The sequence below is a fragment of the Thalassophryne amazonica genome, chromosome 22 (assembly GCF_902500255.1).
Source record: "Thalassophryne amazonica chromosome 22, fThaAma1.1, whole genome shotgun sequence".
Taxonomy (NCBI): Eukaryota; Metazoa; Chordata; class Actinopteri; order Batrachoidiformes; family Batrachoididae; genus Thalassophryne; species Thalassophryne amazonica.
Window position 1 is genome coordinate 15,450,473 of NC_047124.1, and position 10,478 is coordinate 15,460,950.

The 10,478-nt window shown below is 41.5% G+C and overlaps 1 protein-coding gene across 1 annotated transcript in view; it reads right to left on the bottom strand.

Annotated features, from left to right (window-relative positions):
• The window catches only part of ntf3 (neurotrophin 3), a 32,165-nt gene extending 22,986 nt beyond the window's left edge, over positions 1-9,179 (bottom strand). The window contains exon 1 of the mRNA XM_034163676.1: positions 9,040-9,179. Within this exon, the coding sequence (XP_034019567.1) occupies positions 9,040-9,057 (18 nt within the window). The 5' untranslated portion in view covers positions 9,058-9,179. The remainder of the gene's footprint in view (positions 1-9,039) is intronic.
• Between the last annotated feature and the right edge of the window lie 1,299 nt (positions 9,180-10,478).

The window sequence follows — 10,478 nt, forward strand, 5'->3', positions numbered from 1 at the left end:
AATTTAAAGTCTCTGCCATATACATTTGATGCTCTGGATAAATATGGCTGCATGTGAAGCCTTACAAATGCAAAGTGTATGCATATTGGTTGAACCATTGTGTGTCTCTGTCTCTCACACTCTGCTACTCCACTCAGGACACAAACTCACGGTCTTCAGGATGGGAGGCAGGTGCTCTAACCAGGAGGCTAAAATCCATTTGCTCTGGCGTCTAGAGCCACAGCGTCTGTTGTCATTGGGGAGTGAGGTTTACTGACTAACATATGCACAGCAACTCCTGCTGGCCTCCGCCACACGTGCACCTGTCCAGTTACACGGTCCAACCTAAAGTTGAAGTCTTCAAACACTTCCACATGAGGCTTCATATTTTAGGTTCTGGGCAAAAAAAACCAAACATTTGGATTGATTCTGACAGTGTGGTTAAGTTGAGGTACATGATGGTATTTATTCCGTTAGTGATCCTGTGAAGTCAAGGTTTGTGTGTCTACATGCTGGTGTGTCAGTTGGATAAGACGCTAAGTTGCAGGTTTCTCGCCCTTTGGCAAACTGAACATCTGTCAGCTCAAATATCAAAAGGTGACCACTGAGTTTGAAAGAGTCCATAAGGATGCCACCTATAGACATTCTATAAGGACAAAACGAGGGCAACCGCACCCAAACCAAAACACATCTGAGCTGCCACCTTCAGGAACATTGAGCAAATACGGATCCATTGGCTGCAAATATCCAATAATATTAACTTTGCGTACACATCTGGTCAGATATGTGACCAAGACAACCCAAGTGTTCACATCCCAGCTGATCAACATCTGCAGTTTAATGGAGATCCGTCACATCAATTTCAAACTCCTTCATGGGAAACTTGTAGAATAACACTCAAAGGGTGCAAATCTCCATCAACCTTGAACCCTCTGAGTTCTTACCCTCAAAAGTGATGTTCCTGTAATTTAAATGTAAAGACATTTCAGCTGATTGAACTTTAGGCTCACATTTGCAGCTGGAAAACAGAAATCCGCTAATGGCAAAGGTCCCAGATCTAAATTGGACAATTGATCTTAAACGTATTCAGCGTTTAGTTGGCTTGGACTGACTTGCCTATAAACTTTTAAAGAAGTATGTGAGTAACTTTGTCAGACTGCCGTAGTAAGAACTGATGATGGCGACCTTTTAGAGCTGTCAAATGAGAAATCATTTCTCATTTGATGTTTGCACGTCCCAGGAAAATGGATTTAACTAGTTCTGTTGATTCTGTAGGACTGATACAATTAAAACAGATGAAATGCAACAGCTAAAAAACTTCCATTGGTGAATAAAAACTATAGTGACAACAAAATTGCATGTGCAAATTTAACTTCAGTACAGTGTGATGGGTTTTATAGCAGTTTACAAAAATGTAGGCGTAGAGAAATAATGAAATCATGTGTCCATATGTTGAGGTGATCAAAGAAAAAAATGTATAAATATTTTGGAGATAGATCTCGCTGTAAGTTAATATAAAACAGATGACTGCTGCTTTTTGGGGCCTGGTTATTTAAACCATGTCTTTGAATTAGGAATATTTTCTTGAGGTTGATTGAAGGGTTGTGATCTAAAAAACTAATTAATCACATTTATCTGTATATACACATAATGAGTTATATTTATTTATTGATTTGTTTTAAAAAGCAGCACAGAACGAAGACCACCAGAGTGCGCCTGTCCTTTAAGGACGAATGCTGGAGTAAAGTCGCCTCAGTATCGATGAGGTCTGCTGGTTTTGTTAACAACACACATTTTTTTCTTATGTAGCCCACAATTTTTTGACTCTCATTGTGTCTGTTATTAAAGACACCGTTACTGTAATTCACAAACCTGGTCTGCATGTTGGTAGTCCAACAGAACTACATGTTGTATATTAACAGCAGTAACCAACTTGTATTTTGTTATTGACTTATAAGGTGTTCATGGACTGGCACCATCTATTTGGTGATCTGGTGGAACTTACGTGCCGGCTGGGCTTTGCGGTCACAGGATGCAGGACTTCTCTGTGTTCCTAGGGTGAAGAAGAAGTCAGCAGGTCAAAGAGCCATTTCGTATCGTGCACCCACCCTGTAGAATAGTCTTCCTGCGACCGTGAGGCAGTCGGAGTCCATGGACATTTTTAAGCCAAGACTGAAAACCTATTTTTTATTCTCTTTCTTATGAATAGTTTTTATTTTTTATCTGTTTTATTCTTTTACTTCTGTTTTTATTTATGTATTTGAATTTTTTTATTCGTTTTTAATTATTTATTTAAATTTTATGTTGAATTGTTTTATGTAAGGCGCCTTGAGAGGGCTTTTGCTGTGATTTGGCGCATTATAAGCTAATTAAATTGAAATTGAATTATTTATACAGCAACTTCAGGAAGTCAATTAACAGTGATGAACAAATTCAAACAAAGATAATAACATTCACAAAAGATTAAAGCACCAACATTACAATGGTGTCAAGAAATCATGTAAATATGACAAATAAAGAATTTGAAAATCAAAGATTGTATATAAACCTATAACTTCAAAAATAGATGACGTACAGACATCAACTGCAGCCAAACAAGTGTCCAGCTTTCCCAATAAACAGATGTAAAGTGGTGTATCATCTACGTAACAGCGGGCAGTGGAGCAGACGTCAGTGGGACAGTTCAGATGTATTATGGGGATAGGACTACAATTGACCTGATAAGTCTGATCATAACCCACAAGAGGACAGATAAAATGCCAAAGTAATATCGAGCTAACCACAGTGACAAATGCCACACTCATACAAGAAAAACTACAGCAACGCACTCATAGAGTGAAAAACTCCCCCAACACTAGTTTCCAATTACACAAATTTTTACCTTGGAAAAAATTTTCAAGGTCAAAGTCCTGTTAGAAGTGGCTTTTGATCAGCTAAAATATAATACAAAAAATATAGATCAAAAGGGCTATATATATATATATATATATATATATATATGTATGTGTGTGTGTGCGTGAGAGACACTTTACTGTAAAGCTTCTCCAGATAAAGCATCTGCATAAATACAACCCATTTAAAATTAATAGGTGCATTAAAATTAAAGACAAGCATCCTTACATGGAATTTGTCCCAGATGACCGTCAGTCAGTGATCAGGATCTCTTTAAGGATAATGCTTTTATCGGGCATGTTCCTTTTAATCAGTGAAAGCAGGCAGAGAGATAGTGAGGAAATTAAAGAAGTTAGAGAAGAATGTCACAAAAGGAGGAAAAGAAACAAAGGTCCAGAAAACTGATGTGAGGGAGATAACTGTTGAGCTGGGGAGGCAGGAGAGGGTGATCCATCATGTGGCTGACCTGCTGTGAAAGCTTGAGCATCACCTTCAACTGCATGATTCTATCTGCACCATCCATCCCTCTTGACACGAACACTTAACATTTTTAGGTTCCACTTCTACACTTATGGGATGAAATGTCCTCACCGTGACACAGACTGGAGACTAAAGATGCTGCATGATTGTATTATAACTCAGTGTTTGCCAACTGCTGGGTCCACAGTTTCTGGATGCTGTTTGAGCCTGTCACACATTTTACTCACTGTGACCTCACTTCTCTGCATCTGCAAGTCCTGCCACCTCAGTAGAAATTAGGGGTGTGGCGGGTCGATCCTAATATCAATAATATCGATACCAACGATGGTATGATATTGAACGATCCTCGTGTAAAAAGATCCATACTCAAGCTTTTTTTTCTCTCCCGCACGCCACTGACTACTGCGCACGCAGATTCATCAAAGTCTACTCTCTGTCTGTAAGAGCAGCGCTGCGCTGGTTCCACACAACAGCAGCGCACCCCTCTGTCTTTGTTGTTGCGCCATCATGTGCTTCAGCGGCACCAGCCAACAGCCTTGCAGGTAGGCTCAGCCTGGCCCGCCCACTCAGCGCTCTCCTCTACCTCAGGAGATTTTGTTTAAAGTTGTGTTGAGTGATATTTTTTAAACAAAATGTTGTTGTGATAATAAAGTATTTTGTTGTCACGTACAAGTTGGCGAAATTCTATCTTAGGTCTTTTGGCTCCTTTGGATCTATGAAGCTTAAATATGAAAAAGTATTGGAATCAGTATCGATATCGGCAATACTGGGCTTGCATTTACTGGTATCGGATCAATACCAAGTTCCCAGTATCGCCCACCTCTAGTAGAAATGGCACAATCACGGATAGATGTATATAGCACTCAAAAACATCTTTCATGCACTAGAACACAGTACAAATTATGCGTGATTTTAAAAAGAAATGTCAGTTGAATTTGAAATAATTGTTTGTGTTTTTGCAAAAACTGAAAAAAAGGGTGAGGGGGTCGGTGCCTCACATGCTATAAGTACGAGGTCTATTAGAAAACTAACCGACAGTTTTATAAAAAAAAAAAACTATATAGATTTGAATCACATGCGATTACACCAGACATGCTTGAACCTCGTGCGCACTGCGTGAGTTTTTTTCTCGTGTGTCGGTGACATCACTCGCCTGTGGGCAGGCTTTGATGTGAGCACTGGTCCAGCCTCTCGGCTGAAATCCTTGTCGAGACGCTGCTGGAGACGGCGTGCGTTGCTTTATCAAAATTTTTTCAGGACCTGTGGGGATATCCGAGTGGACACTATTCGAGAAATTCAGCTGGTTTTCGGTGAAAGTTTAACGGCTGATGAGAGATTGTGGAGTTTCTTTCGCTTTAAGGACAGCTCACAAAGCGGATCGGCGCGGCGCGGTCAGACGGGTGGCGTCCGTTCTGGCTGTTTCGAGCTTAAAACTTCCTAATTTAAGGCTCTGTTCACCCAGGATGTCGTCAGAGAACAGAGAAGTTTCAGAAGAAGTTGGCATGAGGAATTTATGCGGACATTCCACTGTTAAAGGAGATTTTGTAATGAAAGAACATGCAGGCAGATTCGCCGAGTCGGTTCCGTGACAACGACGCAAATCTGTCTGCGCCGTGACAGGAAAAACACTTCCGTGTTGAAAACCATTTGTAAAATTCAGGTGGCTTTTGATGGCTTTCAACAAGTGAGTATCTGAGAAATTGTTTAACAGCTGGGCATGTTCCAACTTGTCCGTTAAGGTTTCCAACGGAGGTGTTTTTCCTATCGCGACCCCCCGCAGTCGGGTCTGGAATGACATGCAAATCTGCCCGCACGTTCTTTCATTACAAAATCTCCTTTAACAGTGGAAAGTCCGCATCTACTCCTCATGCCGACCTCTTCTGAAAGTTCTCTGTTCTCTGATGACGACCTGGGTGAACAGAGCCTGAAATGTGTTTTCAGCTTGAAACAGCGAGACGACGACGCCACGGAGTGCAGATCGCCGTCAGGCGCCATGGGCCGTCCTTAAAGCGACACTAACAAACCAAAATCTCTCATCAGCTGTTAAAATTTTCACCGAAAACCAGCTGAATTTATCGAATGGTGTCCAGTCAGTTGTGCCTTACTTTTTTGAAAAAATTTTTATCAAACAAAGCAGCAGTCTCTGAGCCATTCCTAAACAATGAAAAAATCGACGAGCGGGTGGGCGACTCCTCACTCAAAGACTGCCCACAGGCGAATGACGTCACCGACAGGCGTGAAATAACTCTCGCATGCCCACGAGGGTTCAAGCATGTCTGATGTAATCACACGTGATTCAAATCCATATGGTTTTTGAAAAAAATTATAAGGTCAGTTACTTTTCTAACAGACCTCGTATACAATAAATTTCTCAATTCTTTCCCAGCTCTGCTCTCTGTTCCAGCCTGCATTTTTTTTTTTTTTTTGTCACAGAATCTGGATAGAGCAAGAGGTTTATTCTTGGAAAGGTTTTTAAAAGACATGAAAAATAAAGTAATTTTAATGAAGTATCACAATTTATGCTCTGGTCTTTTTTACTGACAGAAGTGTTCTGTACATGTTTACACCCTGTCAGAAATTTGTAAACCAGATGATAATTTCTGTTGTTACCATTTCTGGGTCTGATAAATGTGTAATTAAAAAAAAAAAAAAAACCTTTTGATTTGAAAGGGTTAAATTTTAAGTGTCTGATACATGTACGATTATTCACACATACATCACACAACTAGTTAAACTAACCACAGCAACTGTTTGTTAAAAAACACAGCAATCACCCTTCTGACAAGCAAATTTAAATTTGGGAAAAATTTGAAAAAAAATGGCAAAGCATTTTTTTTCCCAAACAAATTGCAAACACTTCCTCCAGTTTAATTATTATTATTATTATTATTATTATTTAGAAGTAAACAAAATGACAAGAAAACCTAGATGTGCTTTGGACACTAGGGGCGCTATGGGACTGCCACAGACAGAGAATGCGCGAAACTGAGGCTGAACACAAGATTTTGAATGACAGTCACACTCTTGGGGGGGCTGCAGCCCTAACCCCTTCCAAGCTAGAGCCGCCTGTGTGCTTACCTGACAGTAAGGGTTAAGGCTAAAGGAGAGTGCGGCCTGATGTGCACGTTTCTGTTCTGCAGAGCACAGAAAGCCGTCTGTGTTCAATCCAAATCCTTACACCATGTTTTGCTCAAACTAGCCGTGAGAATGTGCAACGTATAAACACTCGGCTAAATGTGTAAACGTTCTCGAGCCAGGCAGGACTGTGAACCTACAAACTTATAGAGTGATTGGACCGCCTCAAGCCATCCCGGGGAGTTAGGAACTAATTTCTCCTAAATAGTTTGTGGATTTGCCCGTGTCACCCATCAGTTTCTTTAAATCACACAGCAGAGCTGAATAATTCCATTTGTCTGACGCGTCTGACCATTTTGAGCCGGCGTTAGGGGAAGAAGCAGCGTGCACGACTATACAAACCGGATGGACGCTTGTTCAAAAAAGACACCGAGTGGTTGTACTGTGCAGTCCAACACCCTACATAACAGAAAATGATTACAAATGTGCTCAAGTTGTACTTGACTTTAATTGCAAGACACTTGAACATCTTGAACAGCGACATGAATTTATTTGGCTTTGTGGGTGGAATGTACCTCTGTCTTTTGTTTGCCATGAGTAATTACATTGGCTGTATTGTTAAAAAATATGTACCGTGCAGTTAGATATGATTTGGGTTTCACATGAAATATCCTGAAAGTACCACAACTGTCTCTGCATAGAAACCCAACTGTTGCCACATTACCAGGGCACAGTCAGTCCTCAAAGGCCATTACAATTGCACATGGGCACCTGCCAGATGGGTGAGACAGTTCACTGGAAGCACTGTCTGTACACTGACAGTGTACCTTCTGCCAAGCAGCTCATCCCACACTTCCCTATCCTATCCTGCCAAGTCCACTAGCTCTTATTGGGGGATCCTGTTCCCAAGCCAGCTGGGAAATATAATTCCTCCAGTGTGTCCTGGGTCTTCCCTGGGGCCCAGAACTCCCCAGGAGATGACCAGAGGACATCCTCACCATTTGTTACATACTTTCATAATGGCTTCTTAAGATCGAGATAACTCGCAGCTTCTTGTGTTGCTTTGTAGGTCAGCTGAAGTGAAAAAGGTACAAGAAGGATCACAGTAACTTTCCATTAAAACATCCGGCCCTTTTCTGCATTCATCAACTTTATCATCTTCCCACGAGCCAAGCTGTTAATCTATTCACACCCTTCAGTCCTCATTTTTCACTTTCCACTGGCAGTAAAACACAAAACGAACGCTGTTAAATTGAGCTTTTGCAGCTGCTTTTTTTCTGAGCGCTCAGGCGCAAACGGCCCAGGATGCCAGTGAGGAGAATAGATGGAGTTCTTACACACATACAAAAAAAAGAAGGCAGAGGCTCTGCGTCGAAGCCGCCGCTGCTACAGCTGATCCACAGGCCAGCACAACCAAAGCAGCGGAATCCCAGCACAAAATGCGCGCACCAAGAGTCAAAACGCCCACTGTGGTGCGCCATGACGCACAGCAGCCTTGACTAAATGCCACATCAAATATGCAGAAGCAAGATACAAGAATTATTCAAAGCTTCACACAGGAGGGCACGCCCAAATTTGAGCTCACAAGGAGGGGAGTGCATGTGCGCGCTTGTACAAACAATAACAGAGTCGGTTCCACGGGAACATTATTCAAATCTGTGTGGAAAATCAATATATTTGCTTAAATGTTTTCAAACGCCGATCATGGTGTTCCAAGCGGTCAGTGTCACGAAAAGGCGCAAAAACCCGTATGAATGCAATCGCGCACATTTGGCAAAGTTTGATTTGAAGAGGCGCTGCAGCGTGCGTCTGTGCGCCAAGGTCGTTTTCTCTCTACGGCTCGCAAACACGCACACGTTAAAAGATCCTACATATGCATGCAAACGCATAAACACGGGCCGATGAGCGCGCGCATGGAGGAGAAGAACCCGATTCCACGCATAGTGCGCCTTTGTTTAGGAGCCAACTGTGACATATCGACTTTCACTCCCACTTGGCACAATTCGCGCGTCGGTCATCCCCAACGTTCCAGCTGCACCGTTCCCGTGCGTCCTGGGCCAGTTGCGCTCGCCAGTGGAAACAAAAAAGGACTTTCCAGGTGTATTTGAAAGAGTCTCTGCTGTGCGTCTATAGCTGGACAGGACACAACCCTCCTGTCTACCTGTGCACAAAGAGAGAGGCGCATAAAAAAGTGAGTTTGTCCGCAATGGTTCGCCTCGAGACAGCGCACGGTGCGTCGCACGTTGCCTCATTTTTACCTGCCAAAATGAGAAACAAAAGAAACAATTCCTTCAAAAAAATATCCCAACTCCTCCATCACAAGCTGCAAGTCATTTTCAGAAACTTCCAAAAATCATTTGACTCCTTTTTTTTAAAACTTACAATGCAAAAACACCAGCAGCTCCACAACTCTTTAACGCGTAATTAATCCACTTTATGACTTTGAATCAAGTTTTCAATACTGTTGGCACAAGTGAAACACTCGGGCCCATCATTTGATACTTTTATGAAGTCGGGTTCACCAAAGAGAACCAGAGTTTTTTGGGCTAAAAACAAAACCTCTCCACGGAGATCAAACGAAACGCGCAATAATAAATCAAAAGTTTCTCCTACCGTAATAAAGGTAACCATAGCATCGGTGGGTGAGTATCCAACAGAGCCGACATGAAGGTAATAATCTGTAGACGGAATCCTTTGGCGAAAACTTCCCACTTTGTGAGGACTGTCTGCCGCCTGTCTGTGCGCCACTCTGGTTCTGTGCGGCGAAGGATCAGGGTGTGCGTAATTCTTTCTCTCTCTCTTTCTCTCTTCCTCTCCCTCTCTCTCTCTCTCTCTCTGCGCAGCAGCCCTGCTGACATGAATTAGGACACCGCAGGCGTGTGTGTGATAAGTGCAAGTTTTTTCATCTTTATGCATTTGGCAGGTTCCCCGACATTGAACATTACAAGTTTGGCCTGTTGTTGGGTTGGGTTTTGGACAGATCTTCTGAAATTATTCTATAGGTTACAGCATTAATAGTAATCTGCAGCCGTCTTCACGTTTTTGTAATAAAACATATTTTGCATGACCTTGTTCATTATTGTTTGTTATTGTGCAGAGGAATGCACACATCAAAAGTTTAAATTATATTGAACTTTGACCGTGTGTGTGTATACAAACAGGGCAATGACTGTGCTCTCAGTGAAGGAGAAGCCAGTGCTGCTATCATGTTGAAATTTGAAGAAATATGTTCAAATTATTCCAAAATAAAGGCAGTTACTGTGATTAATGTAATTACTATTTTTACAAAGTGTAAGTCACATTGGAGTATAAGCACTGTGGACCAAATTTTTTTAACATAACCTTTCCCCGGGGGCAAGTTTAACACAATCTAATCTCACACCATTTTGTGATGACATCAGGAAAGGGGCTATTGGTTGTGGGTAAGGTCACGAAAAGCAGCACATTTTTGTGACAAGAGCACAATTTCATTTTGTGATGGTATCACAAAATGCGGGGTGATGTTGGGGGCCGGGGTGGTATGTGGAGGTTATGGTTATTGATAATGGAAGGGGCAGGGTTAGAAATAGTAAAATAATAAAAACTCACAAAAATGTAATGCATTTCATGACTGAGCATGAAAAAAAAGCATGCGACTGGGCTGGTTTAACAACAGACAGAAGCTCAGTGTAGCACTTGTGCACACCACAGCATGTGCTGATAATTAACATAAGGACTTCAAATTACAAAAATAAACTAGATGGACAAATAAAGATGCAGTGGACAACATATTTGATATTATTTGATGCATATGAACGCAGACTACTGACCCACAAAGTTGGAAATGCATATATATATATATATATATATTAATCAGCTCTTTCATTTGGGATTTTTGTGCATTGTTGTGGTATACTTTGTCCTTGGAGTTTCTTTTGTTTGGTTTATTGATTCTTGGGGAAACTCTATATTATTATTATCATTACTACTACTACAAGTAAATGGCCCATAAGGTCAAGGGACACAACTCTACGTTGTTTTTGGCTGTCAGCCCATCTTATTTTCCCCAAAGC